Here is a 24,744-nt window from a genome sequence, read left to right as displayed (position 1 = left end):
CCGTGCCCGTCTTCTTCTACTTTATATGTGAGATGGCTGCCACAGCATGGCTTGACAAGCGGTGTGCAGGTCTGCACCCGGGATTCGAAGTGGCAAACCCCAGGCCGCTGAGGCAGAACATGCGAACTTTAACCACTACAGCACCAGGCCGGCCCCCAGCATCTTCTTTTTAATTCAACGTTTTTATTTTGAAAAAATTGCAGACCTAAAGAAAAAAGTTTATGAACAGTTTGACTCCTATACATCTTTTACTTAAGTTCACTCATTGTTAACACTGCCAACTTACTTTCTCTCTGTCTATATACATAAAACAACATACATTTTTGTTATTTATTTGCTGAACTGAGAGTAAGTTGCAGAGATTGTGCCCATTGAACCCTAAATACTTCTTGTAAAAGGGCAGTCTCTTAAATAACCAATTATACAATTATCAAACTCAGGAAATCTAACATTGAGGTAACACCATTATCTAACATACAGTTCATATTCAAATTTCACCAACTGTTCTAATACAGTCCTTTACAGCCACTTTTCAGCCAAAGGAGGACCCAATCTAAGATGGCACTGCATTTGGCTGCCGTGTCTCTCTAGTATCCTTTAATCTGTAATAGCCTTTCTTCATCCTTCATGACACTGAATTTTTAAAGTGTATAAGCCCAAAAATAACCTAATAGAATTTTGTGAGGTGATGATGAAAATACTTTCTCTCTGAACAGCAGCTACCAGATGTGGCTACTGAACAAATGAAACGTAGCTAGTACAACTAACTGAGAAGCTCAATTTTTGCTTTTAATTTTTAATTACTTCAAATTTAAATAGCTACAGTTAAATCTGAGTTGGTTGGGTTCAACAAGAGCTATTCAGGTTACGAATTTCTGGCAAGAATACTCCCTAAGTGATTGTGTCCTTCTCAAAGCATCACATCAGGAAGCACGTGACTGACTGTCCCATTACCAGTGATATTAATTTGGATTACCTGGTTAAGGTGGTGCCTCCCAGATTTCTCCTTTGTAGTTAGTAAGTCTAGGGAGATGCTGTGAGACTGTGTAAACATCTTTTTCCCCAACAAACTCTCACCAAATGGTTTTAACACTCACTGATAATTCTTGAGTAAATCAATTATTACTATGATGGTTGGAAAATGGTGATTTTCTAACCATCATTTCTTCTACAATTATTAGTGGGCATTAAAAAATATCAGTGGTTTAATGAGCCAATAAACTGATTAGTGAATTCCTAACGAAACTAGATCTTGATAGGACAAAGGTGGCATGGAAAAAGGGAGTATATATTACAAACGAGTTTTAAGCTAAACTAGCAACTTCATAAACTGTGCTTGACTCAATCTGAGGTAACATTCACAGACATGTGCTTACAACCAGGTTAGGTCAATTCTATACAGGCCAGTTTGTATATAAACATAGGTTTTAAAAAGAAATGTAAAATTTACCATTTTAGTCCTGGAACAAGTTTACTTTCAAATTAGTATTAGCAAAAATTCTGGAATTGGTTTCAAAATGAGAACATTTTTTACTGAGCTTTGTATCTGGTTCAAGGATTTTCCTCCTCAATCAGACCACGTGCAGCCAAGAAAAAGGGAAGGCACTCGGTAAAATGAGTGGAGAGTCTCATGCAGGGACTCCTCATGGGTTTCAGGGGCTTCAGGGTTAGCCCTTTGGAACCACATGTATTTTTCTCGCTCATTCAGATTCTCGGAGGATCCCTGACCACTGAAAAGGTGACGGCCCACTGCAACAAAGGCACAGGCCGTGCTGTAACGCAGGCACCTCCCCCTCCATTTCCGACTCTGCACCTTCAACCTGCCAGGAGTGGGTGTCCACTCCCAGGGTCTGGGCTGCTTGGCTCACCTTCCTCAGGGGCTGAGCTCTCGGCTGAGCTGTCTTTGTCTGAACTGCCCGAGGAAGCAGTTTTGTTGGTCTGCTTCTTCAGAGTTCCTTTCTTCTCTGTTTTTCTGGCCTTTCCTTTCTTCTTATTTTTATTGTTCCCAAATGTCCACTACAAGGAAAAAAGAAAAAGAAAACTGAAATGGGGACTTCACTGGGAAAAGCTGGCAGATTCAAGAGTTAAGAGTCTCTGATGTTCATTGAAATGATTAGAGCAGTCTCTATGGCTTTGAACCCCAAACAAACACACTTTATATGGAGAAAGATATGGATTTTTGAACGCTTGGTTAAAACTTCACAACTTCTGGTTTGTAATTTCTTAGAGATAGTAGATAATTGATATAATAAACAAAATGTAATGTACTTTTTATCACAAGAGAAAAACAAAGATACAAACTTTATGGCAACTCAACTGAGTTAACTAAAACTCAGTACAGAAAACAGGCTTCTAACGTTTCCAGTGGCAGAGAGGGCAGTAAATGCTAGGGGTTGGTACGCCTGGGTTTCAGTACACAGAGGATGGTTTAGTTCTGGAGTGGATCCCAGGGAGGCAGGGAATAAAGCTTGTGTGCAGGAGAAAACTGCAGACAGCACAGGGAGAAAGGATAAGGGCCACTCTAGCATGGATAGTAGTACCGGTGCCAACTCCATGGAGGCAGAAAGTAAAGCAGATCATTATATATGTGTGTGTATCTAATTTTTTAATCTGCATCCATTACATTACAACGTAACGTTTATTTTTTGCAGTAACACTGATTTATATTATATAAATTTTGAATGTACACCATTATATTTCGATTTCTGTGTAGATTACATCATGTTCACCACTCAAAGACGAATTGCCATCCATCACCACACACATGCGCCTAATCACCCCTTTCCCCTCTCCCTCCCCTCTTCTCCTCTGGTAACCACCAATCCAATCTCTTTCTCTAAATGTTTGTTTGTTGTTTTTATCTTCTATTTATGAGTGGGATCATTCGGTATTTGACTTTCTCCCTCTGACTTATTTTGCTTAGCATAATACTCTGAAGGACCATCCAAGTTGTCACAAATGGCCAGATTTCATCCTTTTTTTTAATGGATGAATAGTATCCCATTGTGTATATACACCACATCTTCTTTATCCATTCGTCCCTTGATGGGCACCGAGGTTGCTTCCAAGTTTTGGCTATCGTGAATAATGCTGCAATGAACACAGGGGTGCATTATCTTTATGCATTCACGTTTTCACGTTCTTTGGATAAATACCCAGCAGTGGAATAGCTGGATCGTATGGTAGTTCTAGTCTTAATTTTTTGAGGACTCTCCATACTGTTTTCCATAGTGGCTGCACCAGTTTGCACTCCTACCAGCAGCGTATGAGAGTTCCCTTCTCTCCAGATCCTCTCCAACACTTATTTCCTGTCTTGCTAACTATAGCCATACTGATGGGCATAAGGTGATATCTCATTGTAGTTTTGATTTGCATTTCCCTGACAGCTAATGATGTTGAGCATCTTTTCATTTGCCTGTTGGCCATCTGTATATCTTCTTTGGAGAAATGTCTATTCAGATCTTTTGCCCATTTTTAAATTGAACTGTTAGTTTTTTTGTTGTGGAGACGTATGAATTCTTTATGTATTTTGAATATTAACCCCTTATCAAATATATGGTTTGCAAATTACTTCTCCCAATTGTTAGGCTGTCTTTTCATTTTGTTGATGGTTTCCTTTGCTGTGCAGAAGCTTTTTAATTTGATGCAACATAACGTTTAAATTGGATCAAAAATAGGAGATCCCATACATCTAAACATAAGGAATCCAGCCATTTGCATTATCAAAGTAACAGGCAAGCAATACACAGTTAGTTAATCACCCCAGGGCCAAAAAAATCATCTTCATCAAGTACTTTAATTATAAGGCTAAAAGACCACACGATCGTTTTAAAACTTCACAAAAACTATTCAGTTACATTAAACCATACCTCCTTTGAAATTTTAACTTGTGAATTTAGGAGCACGATTTTAGGTGAAAAATACTTTACTTGGGAACTTTATTTTATGTACTATAAAGAATAATCTTCATCTTTCCAGCATCACAGATTGAATTATAAATCTGGTATTAACATAAAATTTCTACATCTAATTTTTAACAATAACACAAAGTCTTTGCTCCTTCTGTAATGTGATCATAAAATAACCTCCTACCTCCCAACAGCTAAAATCATAAGTAAATTAATTTTGGATTTTTTTGGGGGGTGGGTAGACAGGTAGTTCTGATGATGTTTCCATCTGAGAAATGTTCCATATGAGCTATTCTTAAGAACCACAGCCTGCTAGTTTACCTTGACAAAATATTGTGAAAGGGTGCCATTTTAACTTCTGATTTTTCGTTTTAATTTACTGTTATTATTTTAATTGCCACTATTTTTGTACTCGAGCTAGAAAGGGACAAGTGAAAATGAAACAATCACATGTTCTAGAATGATACATTAAGTGAATGAATAATGACTTCTCCGTATAAGCAAATTTACTTCTCAAAATTTAACATTTCAATATCTAGATTATTTAGAAAGAAATTCTAATGCTTCTCTTCTAAAGCCTAGCTGTCTACCATCTTAAATTTTAATCATCCAAGGAAGATAATTTTTAGGTCAGTTTGAAAGAATGCAAAAGAGGCTAAAGTGTTCAATTTCTTAGTTAACTGAGCTAAAATATATCAACTTCCTATGCTGACAATACAGATATTACTGGAGGCAAAATGTGTAAGACATCTTTTGCATTGGTTTTGATCACACACATAATACAAAGTCAATATTTATTGGTTGGTTATGAAAATGGGCATCACCCACCTCTTCCAAACAGGGTGTCTTGGCCTTTTGTACTACTCAATGGAAATACGAAGAGGCCCAGAGTGTGAAGGTTGAGCTACCAGGGTCACATGTGTGTTCCAGTGACCAGGTCTATTTTTGCCTACAGATTTGGGTTTCTCATGTGCAATAGAGCCAAACTCTGAACTCCCTAGGGGAAAAAAAGTTTTTATGAGAGCCAAGAAGACCTAAATGTGAAGTCACACAGGTGAATCCAATTTGGGAGGTGCTAGGAAGCTGTCTGGCTTCCTTATCCTTCACCATCTATCTGCTTCACTCTGCCACTGCCTGAGCTTGGGAACTGTCACTCACTGGTAGTCTATGAAGTTTATCCTTTGGGGGAGAGGGAGGAGAGAGAAGAGTAAAATGGAAGAAAGTAAAATATTTTGATTTAAAAAAGCCTTTTCTGGTTAAACCTGAATGTGGGAAGGGAACTTCACTGTTTTTCCATCCAACAATTTTCAAAAGAAATAAGATGACAAAGCTGCCTCACCTCCCATGAGGCTGACTCAAGAGTCTGTGATGCCAACAGCAAACAATCAAGCTTACTATATGTGACAGGGTTTTAGGGGAATTATAATAATGCAGGTAACTTTACTTCAAAAAAATAAAATTTCTTACGAATATAGCTTTCAGTACTGAGAAGCCAGATTAAGATACTTGTAAATTTACTTTCTAAAAAAGTGTCTTATTTTTGGCAAACCTTTAAAATCTAATTTTAAAAACACTATATGTTCATTATACGAAGCTTTGTAAAAATAGAAAAGTATTTTTAAAGCTAAAAAAAAATCACCTATATTCCTACCACCCAAAGTTAAATAATCACTTGAAATTTGGGGGCCAGTCTCATTATTATTCCCATTTAATATAGAGAAAGCAGACTCAAATAGGTCCTGATAATCTCCCAAAGATTTTTTTTCTGGACAACACATCACATTTGTAATATTTTATGTTCACTCCTATAAACCAGAGCTTCCTGAATGTTCTTTGGGCTAAGCATATATTTTAAATTTTTGTCCAGTACCTCTTCTCCCAAGATCACAGAATCTAATAAACCATTAAGGAAATGGTCACGGCTTGCGGTGGCAAAATCGATATAGAAATATTTTAATCCAGTCATTAGCCCAGAGATTGCTCACCTATCCCTGCAAAAGCTTTATTCTGTTGACTCTGAGACAGAGGGAAAATGAACTCTTCTTTCATTGCCAGAGTGTGATAGTAAATGGAGTCTAAAGAGTAAAGAATGGGATTAAAGGATGCTCTTAGGCTTCCCCCATCCAGCAGAGAGTAGAGGAAATGCCCTGGCTTTTCTTAATTTGTTTTGGGAACTATGGCTCTACTGAAAGGCAAGCTCTATTGTAACTTTAAAACAGAAGGCAAGAACAAGAAGAGTGACTGCTGATCTGCATCTGAGTAGAGGCCAGAGCATCCCCCAATGAGAGCTGCTCAAAAACAACCTGGGAAAGGGAAAGGATCCCTCGTCAGTCAGGACTCTCCTACACACTGACATCCTGCTTTCTCAAGCAGTCTACCTGTATGCAGGCCCACACACAACACCAGGGAAGTATCATGTATACATGCAGTGAAGAAAACCGAAAACAGAGACTGGAAGGAAAATGTTTTCTTAACTAATAAATTAAGAGAGATTAGCAGTTTGACTCTCACTGATGTCACAGATACTCTAACGGACAGCAATTATCTAACGATACAAGGAGGGTTAGTCCTACACGACCCTGTGCCAGCCTGAGTGTGTGTGGGGTGTTATAAGTAGGTCCCCCTTACTCTGGGAAGGAGCTGACCTTCCTGGCACTCAGCTGAAAGACAGGAAGGAACGTCAGGTGGGAAGCGGTTGCTTTGGACTTGGGTAGCATTGAGATGCTGAGTATCTGAGCATCCTGGAGGCAGAAAAGCAAAGAAATTTCAAGATTTCAGAGAGGTTATCTCTAATGGACAAGGAAGATCATATTCTAGGTCTCAGGACTGAGGGCAGAACCATTGTAACCCAGTTACTCCGGAATGAATTTACAAGTGAAATGAAATATTTTGAGGTAAGAAGGGTTCAAGAACAACAGCTGGGCTAGTGATAAACTACACTGGGATTAGGGGTTAAAAGAACTGGAACACAGTCCAAGCCCTTAACCTGAGACTGTGTCCTTATCTATGAGGTAGGAATACTACTACTGCCTTAACCGTCTATCAGGGTAGTGTGAAACTCAAAGGAGACAGAATAAAAGAACTTTAGAGGACATGAGAAAGCACAGAATTCTATGTAAATGCAGGGGACTATTTTATGATGGGAAAGGGAAATCAGAAATTCTGTGAGCCTCTGTTTTCTTATCTAAAATAAGGGAATCCAGATGACGTCTATGACACTGGAGAGTTTTAAAGTTGTAGGATTCTATATGAACTGAGTGTTATATGAGGTCAAAGTAACCGTCAAAAGAGTTCTGTAGTTATTATTGTAGATCTTGACAGTCACCAGCAAAGTAGTGTGTGGGGAGCGCCTGGTTCCTGACTTAGGTGATTTTTTTCCCTGAAGGCAGAAGAGGGTCAGCGAGTTGAAGAGTAATGCAATTTAACGTCAGCCTAAAGAACATGAATAGCTTGGCTTTCTTTTCCCTTCCACTAGGCAATTAATCAGACAAAATACAAAAGACACTACTGTATTTTATAATCAGGCAATCACATATATTTAACTGGAAAACAGAGAATCCCAACACTCAATCAGAAAAACTTATAGTCTGGTTATGAAGACAAAAACAAAAGTGAAACAGAAGTGATATAAAAAAGCATAAAATATAATCAGTACTGCATTTCACTGCATGGTAGGAAGTGTCAGAACTTGTAAACAAGTCTGAGCAAGTGGTCCATGAAAAGCAGTTTATTCTTCCAAATTCTTGTGATGAGATTTTAATGGTGTCTAGATAAATGAGGTGTTACCGTATGGTTATCTACATAGCCAAGAACCAAAAAAAAAGGCTTGTAAGCAATCCAAATAGCTGTTGCTAAATTCAAGTACTAAACAGAGTATTCCAACCTAAACTCTACGGGGTCCCCTGGTTTCCTGACCCCAGAGCAGATCAGACGCAGGAAGGTGGAAGCAGAGCAGATTACCAAGAGCCGAGAACAAGGGCCACTTCTTACCTACAGCAACGGAGGAGAAAGAAAAGGTGTAAAAAGCAGTACCACAGAGCTCGATTATTTTGGAAGTCATTACTTCATAGTACAAGAACTGTCATTCATAATCATGACTAAATCAGCAAGAAAAATAACTATATGTAATAATATCTATCAGAAATTTTTTCAAATATAGTGGTTTTATATTTTAAACTTTCAAGGGTTTAGCTTCAGTACAGGGATAATTCATCTACATGGAACATCTTGTTCCAGAGGTACTGTGTGTATGAAAACTTCCCTAAACCAGTGTGTACACACAGGAAAATAGCTTAGCAGTAAAGGCCTTTATCGCAAGCATGTGCTACTTATGTATTACTTGTATGGTAAAGCAATAACAAAATGATCTTGGATATTCAGGCCGACTTCCTGGAAAAGTTGTTCCTAAATGAATTTATAAGTAAAAGTTGTATGTTTTTCAAAATGTTCTATGAAAGACATTGGAGCCAGCAAGAGATAACAGAGTGGGAACAGGAGTGCAACTAGATCAAACTGGGAGAGCCCAAAAGATCAGATGAGATAAGAGAAAAAGAGAAGGAAGAAACTCCAGAAAGAAAGAATGTAGAAAAAAATGGAATGGGGCAAAAACAAGAAGAGACCAGAGTCTTTAAAGAGACCAGTGGGGGCATCAATGCAACTAGGAAGACTGACGAAAGTTCTGAGGAAGAAAAAATAGGAGTGACAAACGCTGAACTACAGGGCTCGGCCAAATGCTTTTATTTCTCAAAAAAGTTGAAAACACAACTATACATGAAGCTTTTTAAAATAATAATTCTTGTTTAGGCAGAGGGTATTAGAACATAATTCAGCTGTTTCCTCACTTTGTCTAACATAGTTATACTCAATTTTGAACAATAAAAAAGGGTTTTCTTAGTATCCAATGTGATTTTTACTGGCAACAAGTAAAAATCTAGGCTTTCTCCTTATCTAGCCACAGCTATCTGTTTCTATATGACCCGCCATGTTCCTAAAAAGGACTCTGAATGACTAGATTTGAGATTCTGTTCCTTGTAACAAATAGACTTTTTTGTTTTGGCCATTTTTTTCCCACCTCATTTCATGAGTAGGTGGCTGCTACCTCTCCTCCTCTTAACCTTGTTATTTTTCCTCCCTGCCACTCCTGTTTGTACCCTTGTGGTACTACTCCTATCAAATGCTTTCAGGGACAGGCAGTGACAGCCCCAAAGTGCCACATCACAGCATTATGACCTACCACTCATGTGTGCTTTTCAATTTCTTAGGCTGGTCAATGTAAACCTTACAGAAAGAGCCCGGGTTTGGGACCGGCCCGGTGGTGAAGTGGTTAAGTTCGCACGTTCTGTTTCTCGGCGGCCCAGGGTTCGCTGGCCCGGGGTTCGCAGGTTCGGATCCCGGGTGCGGACATGGCACCGCTTGACAAAAGCCATGCTGTGGTAGGCGTCCCACGTATAAAGTAGAGGAAGATGGGCATGGATGTTAGCTCAGGGCCAGCCTTCCTCAGAAAAAGAGCAGGATTGGCAGTAGTTAGCTCAGGGCTAATCTTCCTCAAAAAAAAAAAAAAAACAAAACAAAAAGAAAGAGTCCAGGTTCCTACCTTTACATGTGCCCCAAGATATCACTGAGAATAATTCATTCACCAAAAATAACACACAAGTGTATTCTCTTTCATTAAACTTAGGTTTCTTTCCCTGCAAAGATACTATACATGAAACATCTACTATTCTCATTAAACCTTATACTTAATGACCAATACAGCCACTTTTTCTGGATAGGAAACTTTCTTAACTTCTCTCTATTCCCACCTTGCTCCCTGATCAATTAGCTAGATATCTTCTTGCTCTAAAATCAGTACATGCCTCTCCTTATAACAAACCAGTCATTAACCTTCTAATTCAGTTGTTCTTGCCCAGTTTTCTGTCCTGGCAAATCTGAGGGGACCAACATACTTCTTCTACCTGTATTCATTGCTCACTAATGACAATAAACAATAAACGAGGTGGGAGGGGGCAAGGGTTGGGAGGTGTATTTGAAAAAACTCCAGTGTAGCTTCTGGCGCAAGTAGGCTCCCCATCTGACTGAGAATTGACAATTTAACAACCGAATTTCTAAAAGGCTAGTTTGTAGGTAATAAGGATATGAAAGCCATAGCAGAAGTTAGAAGACATAGCAAATTACTTCAGGATGTCATTCTTACCTACAGAGATGTACGAATACTCATTATCAGACAAGAAAAAAAGCAAGTGCCTCTGTCTCAAACTTTATATTCTAAAGATCTCTCAGAAGTCTCCGACCTACTCTAAAATATCTCTACGGCAGCCATAAATCTGAGTGCACAGTAACATCACTGAGTTTTCTAGTGGCTGGTCGGATTTTTAAAAAAGATTTTCTTAATCTTTTTGAACAATTTGCTTAACTGTCCAAAATAATGAAATATCTGCCCTAAGTTTGAGGTGCTCTGTGCTAACTAGCCTGGGCCAAAGAGTGATAAAGCAGGCCTAAGAACAGGCACCTTTCAGGACGGCTGTGATATTGAGGCTGCTCTTCCCAGCAAGGGGCTGGGGGTAAGGAGGCTGGAGTAGAGCTGCAAGAAGCTTGTGGGCCTGGGGGCTGAGACCTGGAGGCAGTAGCAGGAGCTAACAACCTTGCAGGGGAAATTACTCAAAGCCTCATTCCCCACTGGGCAGGATGCAGCCTGCCCGTCAGCTTTTTCTCCAATAAGTGCATAAGTAACGGGTAGTATCCTAAGGTGAGGACTTCTAGATTTGGTTAAGTAGCTGCAACTGACAAAGGGAACTCTAAGCTGTAAAGATTTTCGCAGATGCTGGATTTACTCCAGCGTAAGTTTTGGGCTCTTCTAATGCTGTGGAGGTGACACACACTCTGGCCTCCTGGTAGAAGCAGCTAAAAATGATGAAGGGAATCCCTACAGTTACTGCACGCTTAGGACTCTTATTTAACGACAGGAATACAGAGAACAAAATACTTCAAGGGATAGTTGTTGCCTGTATCTTAAGGAATTGCAAACACCATAAACACGTTACAGGGTATTCAGACACAACATGGATTCAAACTTACTAGATTGTGGGGGGAAAAAAACCACAGCTGCTGACTTCTGAAACACGAAACAAAAGTAGTTGATGTAGGAATAGTGGGAAAGGGAATTGTTTAAGATTTTCCTGTATTGTCTATGCATTTAAAAAAAGAAAATGGAAAAACCAAACAAATGAGCAAATTCATCCATAGAGTCTACCACTTTTCTAACAGATTGGGTTATCTTATCAATCTGAGAAGAATTAAGATTCCTCCAATAAAAATAAATGAAACAAAAGAATAAAACTTACTCATTCACCACCTCTTGCTGTGGAAAGCAATTTTAATTCTATTAAATTATTTAAGATTAGGAGAACATCACTACAGTCAATCAGAATGCAATCACTCCTAATTTGCATCTGCAGGGCATTGGTAAATACTGCTCTAGCTGTTAATTAAATTTCATTATAATAAAAAACACTTTTTACTTTAGTGGAATTTTAAAACAAAATAAGTACATTGTTAAAAATATTTTCCTAGACTGCAGGGTAAGAGATTAAACAGAAAGGTGATATCCAGTGTCTCCAGGAAATTACTAAGGGAAAAAAAAGTATTTTAACTCCAATGAGGAACACGTGGGAGTGCTTGGCAGCCCTTTCCCCTTGTCTCTCTCTCCCAGTAGGGTTCTGATTTAGGGCCTTTATTGGTGGTGGGCAGTTTGGGAAAGTCACTTTGGATTAAACAATGAACAGTGGATTTTCCTCCCTAAAAGTTAATGCCATCACTCCAAGGGATGCTGATTCAATCTCCCCAAAGAAAGCTTCTCGTCCTGCTAAAGATTTCCCAATGAAAATATGGCATTCTTGATAGAATTTCTTTTCTAACATGAAAGTAGGATTAAGAAGAGGAGAAAAAGATAAATAAAAGAGATGATGACCAACAAATTGTGCCCCTTCACCTACAACAGGGGTGAAAACTGGAGACTAAAGAATGGCTATGAATGTCCTGCAGAGACACCCACTAGGTAACTAGCAGTACAAGGAATATGACAACCTGAGCGTTTTTCTTAAACAATTTTCTTTCCTCAAGAAGTTCCCACAGATCTTAAGCTGTAGGTCTCAGTTTAAGAAAAAGAGGCCATCAGGAGTCACCAACTCAGGGATCCCTAAATACCCCGACGGTCCCAGGGGCTTAGCCCCTCCACACCCACCTCATCATCACTGTCGGACGTCTCAGAGTCTGAGGAGGCTGCAGGCTGACTCACAGGAGGCTCCTTCTCCTCAGAGTCACTGCGCTTTCGCTTTGCCAGGGACAGGAGCTCCTGTTAGGGCAGAAGTAGTCACGTGAGTTTTATTTAACAGAGAAGAAATATCCAAGAATCATAATAGGCCCACCCTCCCTAGATCTCTTCTACTTCTTTGTGCTTTCAATTGAAGGACATCATCATGAGAACTTTTATCACATGAACAGATCGACTACCAGTATTCCTAAGTGCTAAAGAAATGTTTTCAAAACCGGTTCCCTTCTGTCTTAATGAGAAATGTATATCTGAAATGGAAAAGTGACTAGAAAACTGAACTGGAGCCTACTTCCAAATTGTCACCATTTCCTCTATAAGCTACAGAAGTACTGATTCTCAGGAACTGATATAAGAGCCATGACTACAAAAGGAATTTGCTCACTTCTGACTAGTATAGTTAACTAATACTCTGAGCATCCTCTTACTGTAACTCACGGTAAAACTGACATTTGTGGGGCTGTTCCGAATAAGCTGACAAACTACAAGTTTCTGAGGTCATTTTTTTATTTTGCATGCTTCAACCAAAAAAAAAAAAAGTATATTTCCAGTGGTTAATCCAGGGTCTGACAACCACCAGTAAATGTGCTGGCCACTACATGAGAATCCTAATTTGACAACCCCAGTATTCCCATTCCCCACCTCTGTCTTGTCCTGGTGATTTAAGAGAGATCACAGGGAGAGGGATGTGCCACTTAGTGAGTCATGGCCACAACCAGGGTTTGCTCTCTCATGTGGTTCCCTCTCCTGTTACTTCTCCCCAACTCAGTCCAGTTAATCAAAAATGCAACAAAAGGTCACTTACCCTGGTTCTTGCTCTCTGCTAATATCAATACCAGTTCACAATTATATTGTACTTACTAGATACCAAATATTTTTCAAAGCATCTACCATTTAACCTTCACAACAACCTTAAGGTAAGTATCATTATCATCTCCATGTAAAGACAAACTAAGGAGCAGGAGAGGTTAAGTAACTTACTCAAGGTAACACAGCTAGTACATGTCAGAGCCAGGATTCAAACCAAGGCAGAGAGAATCCTAGCTCCTAATTCAGTCACAGTTTACTGTCTAAAAGGTTTTCCCTTCTGCCAAAAAAAGAGAAAAATACAACTAATAAATACTAGTAGTATTATTCCTTGATGATAATGGTGCTATACAACTATAGGTCAAGTGCCAAGATAGATTTTAAAATAATAGACTGCTACAAAGTATCTGTTTTCTTCTTCCAGTCTCTTTCTATTTTAGGAGTATACCCTCCTTGGCCAGATTGAGAAAATGACCTTCTCAGATTAACAGCTGACGTTCTCCTCTACATAAGCAGTCATGAAACGTTACTCTTCTCCTTTCATTAGAGAGCGCTAGCATACCAACTTCCTGAAAAGGCTGAAGATTATAAGAACACTCTACTTTCTCATACAAAAATGGTAACTCCTATTAACCAAACGCAAATTACAGCAATATTTGTGTGTCTACAGTCTTTCTGAAACTTGGGGTGTAATTTACATACAGTACATTTTATCCTTTCTCCTGTTCAGTTCTGTGATTCTGACAAATACGTACATAGTTTAACCACTCCCACAATCAAGATAGGGGACAGTTCCACCATCCCCCCAACTGTTGCTGTAATTTGCATTTAGTCAATAGGAGTTGCCATTTGGGTATGAAAAAGTAGTGTTCTTATGATTTTTAGCCTTTTCAGGAAGTTGATGCTCCTCATTTCCCTCCCCTAACCTCTGGCAAGCACAGACCTGTTTTCTGCCCCTACAGATCTGCCTACTGTAGAACATCATATAAATGGAATCATACAGTATGTAGCCTTCTGAGTCTGGCTTCTTAGCACAATGAATCTGACATTCATCCACGTTGCGGCACGTGTCAGTAGTTTGTTCCTTTTTATTGTTAAGTAGTATTTCATTGTATGGCTGTACCACACTTTGCTTATCCATTTACCAGTTGAAAAACATTTGGGTTGTTTCCATTTGGGGAAAATTATATGTTCATGTACAGGTTTTTGTGTAAACCTAAGTTTTTATCTCACTTGGGTAAATAGCGAGGAGTGGGATTGCTGGGTTATATGGTATTTGTGTATGACTTTTACTATTATCTTTTTCCCCACATTACCTTAATGCAAACCTAAAAAATTCAGGAAGACTTCTGGTAAGTAATCTCTTTCCTGATCTTCCGAGGTTCACAAAAAGAGGTTCCATTCTATACTAAAAACCTAACAAGTGGCTCTTCTTCCTCAACAAACAATTGCATCTGATTGGCACAGTTCCTCCTCTTCTATGACATTTAATACCATGCTAACAATAGTATGGAGACAGCAAAGACCTTCTTAACAGTTTAACTGAAAGATACCCTTTCTACAAGTTTAGAAGTGAACAGGAGGTTACTGGGAGAACTCATGGCAAGGCTGCTCTTTATAGTTAAGTCCATTTATTCTATTGAGGGCTCATAAGTATAACTGAATAGACCAATGTGCCATGGAAAGGCCTTTCCAACACTGCACACATGAAGAGACTGTCAGATCTGCTACCCGCAGGGGTTGATTTATCCAACACCTGTACTCAAAAAAGCCAATCTAAAACTGACTCATGCACAGGGGGTGGGTCCATCCACAGCTCTCTTCTGCCAGCCTACTTCACTGTGCCACACTGGTTGAGACAATGTTTCTGTGTATCCAGTGGTTCTCTCTCACCATCATCCCTGTATTTCATCTCATCCAGTGAAAACCTTCCCTTACTTATCCCAGCATTCCTCTAGGAGAATGGCAGTGGGGGTACCAGCATAGATACCAAATTTAAGCTGAACTAAAGATCTGCTTAGAGTAATGCCAATGCCCAACATACTACAGGAATGGCTGTGCAGGGCGCCACATCTGGTTTCTAGAGCAGTTTCCTTAAACTAGACTGCCAAAACTGAGACCCTAAAATAAAGCGAGTCTAATTGTACTACGTAATGTTAATTAAAATAGTATTATTCTGATTAAGATTAGAACTTTAATCCATCAATATGTGAAGACTCATAACCCTGAGGATTAATCCCCCTAACCCGTCATTCACGAATAGTGTATTTTTTGTGATGTCATGTCAGGATCAACCTGTAATAAAGCAACTTAGCTCCCTCTTAACTTACTTAAAGGAAATTAAATGCCATCTCTTTAGTCAGATTTCCCATGATCACATGAAAGTGGGATACATATTCTGCACCCCAGAAAAGGAGAATAAAAGCCTATATGGATAAACCACAGAGGTTTTTATAGCTAATTAGCATGCTGAGCTCTTTTTCAGTTATTCATTCCAAAAATATAGCTAATGGAAGAAATTACTACCAGCTAGGGTGACCAAACATCCCTGTTTGCTGAGGATTATCCTGGTTTTAGCACCGAAAGTCCTGAATTCTGGACTGAATTCTCAGTTCCAGGCAGACCGAGACAGATGGTCACCCTTCTAGCAGCACCTATTATGTACTAAGCCCTTGGTAATAGCACGAAGAAAAGATACACAGTCCTTGACCTCACAGAATTTAAAATCAAGGGAGGAAGACAGACAACAAACAAGTAAAGAAACAATTATATCTAACGATACGTGCTAAGAGGGAAGTGAATCAAATGAATGAGAACCTATCTGCAATAGGGTGATCAGGGGCCGCCCCTCTGAGGCAATGGCACTTACACTGAGACTAGAAACCCCGGAGGGTAGAAAGAGGGGTGCAGTTTTCTGGACAGAGGTCTCCAGACGGAATAGCAGTGGCCCTGAAGCTGCCAACAGCTCGACATAGTCAAAGAACTGAAAGAGAACCAGTGTGACTGGAGCTTAGCAGGCAAGGGGGAGAACGGAATGAGGTAGGTTAGAAGTAAAAAGAAACCAGCTCATTCCGAGGTTTATACGGCAGGATCAGCAGCATGGATTTTATCTGAAGGCAGTGGGGAGCCATCAACTGGTATCAAGCAGGGGAGGAACCATCCCTTGAGGGTTTTAAAAGAGCACTCTGACTGACAGAGGAACAGACTAGAAGGGCCAGGGTAGAAGTGTAGACAGGAGTCAGAAGGAATCCACAGTGGCGTCACCACCGTAGATGGAAGCCTGGACAAGTTTGGGAGCCACAGGGACAAAGGGAAGTGGGAGGATTTGAGAGATGCTGAGGAGAGAGTAGTAATTCACAGAGGTTTAAATTTGAGATGTTGATTCCTATTCTTTCTTTAATGTCAAACCCATTGGTGGAGGAGCATGATTCCACTAGCGGACACTGGGTAAGGAACAGAGTCAGGGAGGTATTTCTATTTTGTTGGAACTATTTCAACAAGCATGTACTATTTCTATAATTAAAAAAAAAGAAAACAAATCAAAACAATGAACACACACACAAAAACCCTTCTTAAGTAATAATTCCAAAGTGGCAGCATAACAATCCTTCACATTTAACATGATTGGCACTAAATGTAGTAACTTTCTCTTCAAATTTCCAGTAAAGTAATTATAATTGTAGATAAAATACTGAATTACATAAATGCCCACAATGCCATAGAATTGACAAAATAAAATCAGTTTTCAACCCATTCAAAATAAAAGGTACTAAAAGTTAAAAAAAAATATTCTACTGTTGTTACTTGCTTTTACTTAGCTCTCTCTCTAATGTACTCTCTAACTAACGCACATTTCTACCCAGTAAAGAAGGGATATCAGTACTACAGCAGAAGGGCTGGAGCAAGAACCCCTAATTGAGCGTCTTTAACTCTAAGTAATCCCACTGTAACCAGCAAAGTTAGAAAACTTTCCACTGTGGATATGCCACGTAGTATTTGCTTATTCAACAAAGATGTATTAAGTGCCTACTCTGTGCCAGACAGGCATTATTCTCAACTACCTACTTGATGTCCCACTTGGCCATCTCATGGACAACTTTAAACTCTACACATTCAAGACTGAACTCATGCTCTTCACCTCTAAACCTGATCTTCCTCCAAGGTTCCTCATCTCATGCCAGAACCTCCACTTCCTCACCCCAATATCTAATCAGTCATTAAGTCCTCTCAGTTTCATATCCTAAAATGTCCAATTGAATCTTTCTGTCATCTCTATAACTACCATATCAGTCGAGTCCACATGCAGTCAACAGATACTGATGAGGTGCCTGCAGCAGGCCCAGCACTGTTCTAGGCACAGGGATACTACGGGGAACGAACAGCCTTGGCCTCCTGGAGCTTCCATTCTAGCTGAACTTATGCTCTCCACCACCTCTCACCTGGGTTCCTCTATCTGCCACCTAACTGGAGTCTCTTCTCCAGATTACTCTCCCCACAGCAGCCTGGGCAAGCTTTTTAAAAGACAAATCTGAACACCTCTTTCATTCTAAAATCCTTTAATGGTTTCTCATTACGCTCAGAATAAAGTCCAAGGTCCTTAACACTGCCAACACGGCCTTGCCAGTGGCTTTAAAACTTTTTCTTTCTAACCCCAGCCCATATAAATTATAAATTATACCTCATGAGCCAGCATCCACACACATGCATATACGTGAAACATAAGTTTCATGAAACTTCTCTTTACTAGGTCTGACACACTTGATGTTTTCTATTCGATTCAATTCTGTTTTCATTTTTAAGGTTGGTTGTGATCCACTAAACTGGCTTTTCCATCCTCAAAGGATACAGGGACTACTCTGCAGCTTCATCTGTACGACTCTCTCCAACTAGGTATATCCCAGCCACTCTGTGCTTCTTTCAGTTGCATGGGGTGCTTGGTCCTTCCTGCCTCAATGCTTTTGTACTTGCTGATCCCTCAACCATGAACACTCAACACGTCCCTGTCCTCTTCAGTCTCCTAATCTCCTTTTCCCTAACACATATTCCAGGTCTTGGGTTAAATGTCACTCCAGTCAGGCTAGTATAAGGTCCCTGATCATACTCTCACAGTATCCTTGCTCTTCCTTCACAGCCTCTAGCGCAGTTGTAAGGAAATGACTCTCTGAGCAATGCCTGCCCCTCCCTCCCTCCCTCTCCCTGCTTTTCCCTCTCTCTCTCCCTCCTCTAAGCTGCCTGAAGGTGGCAACTGCTTCCATTTTGTTCACCCAATAGACCTAGTGCCCCGCACTGTCTAACACATTTGCTGAAAGATAAACCATCTCTGCCCTTGGGGACCTTATATAGTCTAGGAAGGGAGCATAAGTACACCAACAGAACCTGTGTGTCAAAAGACGGGTTTTGAATTTTTCCTAAGTCTCTCTGTTAATGCTCCCATGAGACTCAATCTTCTGGGCACTGTGTCTAAAGACAAGTCGAGTGAAATTAGCAAATCAAGCTAGATGCAACATTATGACACAAATTAAGAACTTCACAAGTTAACACTGACACTTCACACGAATTCATCCTATATTTCAAACTCTGCTCTAATGTAAAGACGACGATGAGAAGCACAATTTTTAAATTTCCCAAGTTTTATGGAGAAGGTTTATGAAAGGATACTTTATAACAATGCTATTTTTTACATATAATGTCTAAAAATAATTCCTAGAAAATACTTAGGGGGCCTATTCTTTCAAAGACAAATTTAATTATTGTTATTTCAAGCAGAATGAGCAGAGAAAAACAGGACATGACAACATAATCCACCATTTTAAAGAAAAAAGGAAATTATGAAATAAAGCATCTCAGTATGCACGCAATTTTTTTTTCTTGAGAAAGGCAAAGTAAAGTTTTTATAAATACTGAGTTGTATTGATCTGAATAGAGAACTCTGATTCCTTGATTATCTTGGGTGTTTTTCATTTCACAGGACCCATTGCTCAAATATTATTCCATAAAGAGTGACACACATTATCTCCAGGAAGGTGCATGACAGGCTAAAAAGCCTAAATTCTGTTGTCTTTTTCCGAGAGGTGCCAAAGGCAAGTATCTTCATGATTTGCAATTTTAAAATGCTGAAGAAAGGGGGCTGGCCCCGTGGCAGAGTGGTTAAGTTCGCGCGCTCCGCTGCAGGCGGCCCAGTGTTTCGTTAGTTCGAATCCTGGGCGCGGACATGGCACTGCTCATCAGACCACGCTGAGGCAGCGTCCCACATGCCACAACTAGAAGAACCCACAACGAAGAATACACAACTATGTACCGGGGGGCTTTGGGGAGAAAAAGGAAAAAAAAAAAAAAAATGCTGAAGAAAGGGTGTGGCAACATAAAAAAGTAAGGTCACTATCAGGTCCCATGTTAAAAGAAATCCTTCGAATTCTCAAAGTCTGAGTTTTAAAAACCTTTGAAAGTTAAAACAAATTTTAAACTCTGATTCGGTTATTACATACCTCTTCCCCTCAAGAAAGGAAAAAAAGAAATAGGCCTCAGTGCAAAGCATCCCAACGATTCACACAGCTTCAGAGATTTAGAAGAACCAGCAGCTTTGCCGCCTTAAACATCTCTGATAAGTTCCTTCAGTTACACATGCACACACTATGGCCAAGAGAGGAAGCTACTTCTCTCCCAAACCACTTAGAGTGTCTTACTAAAAAGATTAACTTGCATACAGACACTGGTCTCAATCATTAACATAAGCAAGTGCCTCTGCTGTACCTGGTGAAAACGCAGAGTGGAGGGCTCTATCCCCTGAGGACTGATTCAGTAGGCCTGGGATGGGAGCCGCTGCAAAGTACATTTTAAATAAGCACCCAGGCAGCTTCTGACACAGGTGGTCCTCCTCCCACCACCAGGAAAAACCCATGTAGAAGGCTCACCTGCCTCACTTTCAGTAAGGACTAAGTCGGAGACGTTTCTGACATAATGGCTTAGACTCCCATCTGGAAAACCCAAGGACAAAGGACCTCCTTACTAACTGTGTTCCACTCTCACATTAGACACTGAGAGATTTGTCATGGTTTGTTCTTTTCCACAAAGACCATATACTAGACAGCAAATACGATGTTATACCCACAATGAAGACCCAGAACTAGATGGAGCGGCAGCCCAAGGCATATTGGTCAGAAAAGGCCCAGAATTCATTAATTTTGTTCTGAAGATTCATAAAGACCCCCAAATATGGCTGACTTTGAACTTCTCCTAAAGGTCTCTAGTGAAAATTTCTAGTGAGCAGTGATCTCTTTCTGTGATCATTCCTCTGAGAGCCTGGCACAGTGCAAACTGATAGAACAGAGCAATAGACAGGCACTGGTGCCTCTGTTAGGATGTGCAGGGAAAGGGAATTTTGAATTGGTTCCCATCTGATAAAAGAATGCCAATGAGTGGTTGAAGAGGAGGAAGCTGAAATTGCTGTTAAAATGTATTAGGTATTACTTACAAATTTCATGCTAATTTCTTTTTACAAAAAAGATAGAGTTGGGTTTAAAGTTACAATCCCTTCCAGTTCTCTTCTTTGGAAAAGCTCTTTGTGGATGAGGTAAAATCTCTCTACCACAAACAGAAGCTCTCAACTCACTTCATTTGTTAGAATTCTGTGGAAAACCACTAAGGACAGAAGAAGTTGCAACTTAGTTCATTTATCATCAGAACAGATGGCTTGAGAGTGCTTTACCAAGGAAGCCCCCTAAAAAATCTTTTTAATTGATGTACCAATTTCCTCTATTCAATATATTTTACAAATATGAATTCTAGTAACATTGAAAATGGCCATGAAACATTACTCTCAGTTTGCAATATGAAAAATTAAAAGACTAACAGATTAAGTTGGTATAGTGGAAAGAGTATAGTCCTGCGGTCCCACAGATTTGGGTTCAAGTTCCAACTTTACCACTTAGAAGTTGTGTGAATCTAGGTAAGTTACTTCTTCAACGTCCATTTTCCTCACATGTAAAGTGGGGAAAATGATAACTTCACCATCATTTGAAAACTTGACAATGTAAATAAAACACTCAATTAAGGTGACTAGTTCACCGCTGGCACTATGTAAATGGCAGCTGATGTTATTATCGGAAATATCTACACTTCCAGATCAGAAAATAGTTTAAAAAACCAAAAACAATTCTAATTCTCCTAAGCGCCAGTCTAAGATTATTAACCAAACTTTTACAGTTAAGAATATATTTCTGTAAATTTCAGTGAGAACATTTTCAACTTACCTTTCAATTCCTATCTCAAAACAAAGTTTCTATTCCTTTGATAGTTCTCCACAGGCCCCAACCCCATAACCATTTTCAAAACAGCCCTCCTTTCTTCAACATTTCTCCAGTGCCTCCTTCTTAAAGTCCTCCCCTTTCACACCTAATATTTTAGTCCTGAGACCTCTGGCTTAATAAAAACAACCCCCAAGAAGGCATTTATACAAAAGCTTTAGTTTGCAAGTGCTTGTACCAATGTTAATTCTTACAAATACTTGATGCTTACAATACCCCAATTAGATGCACAGGCTGACCTTATATCTAGATTTTACAGTTACAACCAAAGATACAGAGCTAGACAACAGCCCAGCCCAGCCTAAAACTCAAATTTTTAGATTTCAAGTTCAGTACTATCTCTACTCAACTTACAAAGCTACTACTTCTTGCATATTCTTTATATCATTTGCTCACAAAACATGAGGGAAAACTCTCTTTGTATCTCCTAGTATCACTAGCACTGCTTAAAAAGGGCAGATTCCTCCCTACAGTATTTTCTGGAGTATATAAACAGTTCAAGCAACACCACCACACTGAGACCAAAAGTTACTTTCAATGGTTCCTGCACAATCCTCAAGGAAAAAATAATTCTGGGATGCTGCATGAAAGAGGCCTCGGCCACAGTCCCTCTATGCTGTCCTATATATTTCTCCACCTCTGCTCTCTTTCCTCCTCCCAAGACTTTTCTTCGACCTGACATCTCAACGGGGACCTTTCTCAACCACAAACGACCCTAGCTGCCAAACAGATTCGTGCCCACGGCTAAGTCTTCCCTGCCATGCACGGCGGAGAAGGTTCCCCGGAACATGTGCGAGTGTCCCTCCTTTCTGTCCATATCCCTTGTTTACAAAACTTCATCTTCCAGACTCCGCACCTTCTCAGCAACCCGCCCCCCCACCCCCACCGCCCCACACTCACCCTTGCACCTCCTCCAAAACCTCCCAGCCTCCCGGGTTGGCGGGCGATACTTCCTATCTCCCCGGGCCGAGATCGCCTGGTCTACACCTCGCCGCCCCGATCTAGCCCCGACAGATCGCAGACTCCTCCGGTCCCCCGAGCCTGAGGCCCACCATCCCGGTCCCTGCCCCGCCTCCCCGCCCAAGGCGCCAAGTCCTCGGGGGCTCCGTCTCCAGGCCCTGGCCGGACTCCGAGGGCCCCGGGAGCTACGGGGAAGACAGGAAGGAGGCGGCAGCGGTGGCCAGGGCACGAGGTGGGCCGGGCTCTAGGGCTGGGAGGCCCCGGGCCCGGCCGGCTCTCTGCTCCCGTGGCCCGGACTCAGCCCTCCCGCTCCGCCAGCCCGCGCCTCCGCGGCCTGCCCTCACCTGATCCAGGTTCTCGTCGCTGCCGCTGTCCTCCGTGTCCGAGTCGATCACGACGCGGCCTTTCCGCTTCTTTACCATGGTCGTCCCCCGGCTCCCACGCCGGACGCCGCCCGGACTCCCCTCTTGCCCGCCTGCCAGTGGGACCGCCACTGCCGCCGCCACCACCGCCGCTCGACCCACACAAAGGCGACCGCGCATGCGCGCTCCGCTCCGCCCCTGGCCCCGCCTCCCGCTCGGCGCACGCCGTTCGCCGGAGCCCAGCGCCACGCCCTGCCCCGCCCCGACGCAGCGTGGGAGGCGGGGCCTCGCACCAGGCTGGGTTCCGGGCAGCGGACCACGGTCCTTTGCCCAGCGCCGGGCCTTGGAAACCTTGGGTGTGTCTGCGCTGCGGGGCCGGAGGTCAGTGTGCTGCCTACCTGTCGTGGGCTGGAGCCGCAAGCATCTGGGTCCTCTCTGAGGAGACTTTCAACTGTCTGAAACTGATGGAGTGTCGAGGGCGACGTCAGGGGCCCCCCGCCTGAAAGACACAAGTTGCCTGGACCATGCCGAGAGCACCCGTTGGGAGATGAACTGTGCCTGCCTGAGCAGTGCGAGTGACAACTGAACTGGGACCTGGAGGACGCATCTGAGTTACGCAAAAGAAGAGTAGAGGGAAGGGTGTTCCGAGCAGAGAACCGCGTGGGCAAAGGCTCAGCGATAACGGAAAAAGTTGGGTTCAGGAAACTGAAAGTTCATTATGGCCGAACTGGTGGTGTGGTGTGTGAGGATAAGGCTGCGGAGGGACGCATTGGCCGCATCATTCAAAGCATGAGCTATATTATGAAATTTGAACTTTAATATTGAAAGATTTTAAGGATATTATTAGATTTGTGTTTTAAAAAGATTATTCGGGCTGCAGTGTAGCGAACGGATTAGAAAGGAGTGAGACTAAGTCCAGGGAGAGACCACTTAGGCTATTGGTGTCATTTTGCCAAGAGACAATGGCGTCCTGAACTAAGGAAGAAGCAGTGGAAATGGAGAGAAGTGGATAGATTCTGGATAATTTGGAAAGTAGAATTCCCAGGACTTGGAGATTAGTTGGGAGATGGGTAAGGCGAGGTCCCAAACACAAATGATGCTTAGGTGCTGGCTTAGGAAGCTAGTGGTCAGTGGGCCCTTCATCAAGATAAAGAACACAAGTGGAGAGGAGGTTTGGGACCCTGATGTGTGTGGGAAATAAGTTCATTTTTATGCCTGTTGAGGTCAGCTGATAAAAAGGACAACTCCAGAAGTGATTTTTTTTCCCTGGGATTTGGAATATACAGTAGGAAGTGTAAGCAATAATAATTTGAAACTGTTCTCAAAACTTTTCGGAGTCCATTAAATCTTTATTCTGATAGTGAACTTGCGAGTTGGACCCCATTCTTCCCTAGCCGTTCCTGGGCACAGGCAGGCTAATGAGTTCTTGCTCTATGGCTCCCTTTTTCTTTTCCCCTTTACTGTCTAAATTTTATTTTCTCTAGAAAGTTATATATATATATATCTCACAAATGTGCAAGAGAAATCCCTGGAACTAAACACATACCTAGATGTCCACTTTGCTGCCAGTTAGCTTGAAATGGTGTTCAGGATTAAGGTAGAGAAAGCAACCTAAATAAGGCCCAGCTACCTCTTTACTCCAAAAGATTTTTCCTGAGATATAACCCTTAGACTTCTGTCCCCCAACATATCCTTGGAACTGAGCCCATGGCCAGGATGACCCAAAAGGACCGGGCCAGCTCTCCTGTTTCTGGCCGCCCTGGAGCCTAGTGCCCTTCTGTAAGAACCCTCTTTAAATGTGGTAAAAAAAAGAAAGCCATTATATAGTCAGTGGTCTTCAACTGCAATTAAGAAAGGTATGTTCTTTATTTGAGTGAAATCTATTGATTTTGATCTTTCTGCAAGGGGTCTTCTAATGATTTATGGACTGGATTTAGTCCATATCGAGACTAAACAGTGTCTAAATTGAATGAATAAACATCCTCTACACTAAACTTCTTGAGTTGGCTTCCCAGAGAACCCAACCTGTGAGTCTCCTGTTAGTAAAATGAGAGTAATGATAATATCTGCCCCTTTGG

At 41.2% G+C, this 24,744-nt stretch overlaps 1 protein-coding gene across 1 annotated transcript in view; it reads right to left on the bottom strand.

Moving 5' to 3' along the window:
- The window catches only part of RTF1 (RTF1 homolog, Paf1/RNA polymerase II complex component), a 42,437-nt gene extending 19,591 nt beyond the window's left edge, over positions 1 to 22,846 (bottom strand). Inside the window, exons 1-3 of the mRNA XM_046653840.1 lie at positions 22,649 to 22,846; positions 12,148 to 12,258; positions 1,869 to 2,016 (exon numbers count right to left, since the gene is read on the bottom strand). Coding sequence (XP_046509796.1) covers positions 1,869 to 2,016; positions 12,148 to 12,258; positions 22,649 to 22,846 — 457 coding nt within the window. The remainder of the gene's footprint in view (positions 1 to 1,868; positions 2,017 to 12,147; positions 12,259 to 22,648) is intronic.
- Between the last annotated feature and the right edge of the window lie 1,898 nt (positions 22,847 to 24,744).

The sequence above is a fragment of the Equus quagga genome, chromosome 2, assembly GCF_021613505.1.
Source record: "Equus quagga isolate Etosha38 chromosome 2, UCLA_HA_Equagga_1.0, whole genome shotgun sequence".
Classification (NCBI taxonomy): Eukaryota; Metazoa; Chordata; class Mammalia; order Perissodactyla; family Equidae; genus Equus; species Equus quagga.
This window is presented reverse-complemented; position numbering and strand designations above follow the sequence as displayed.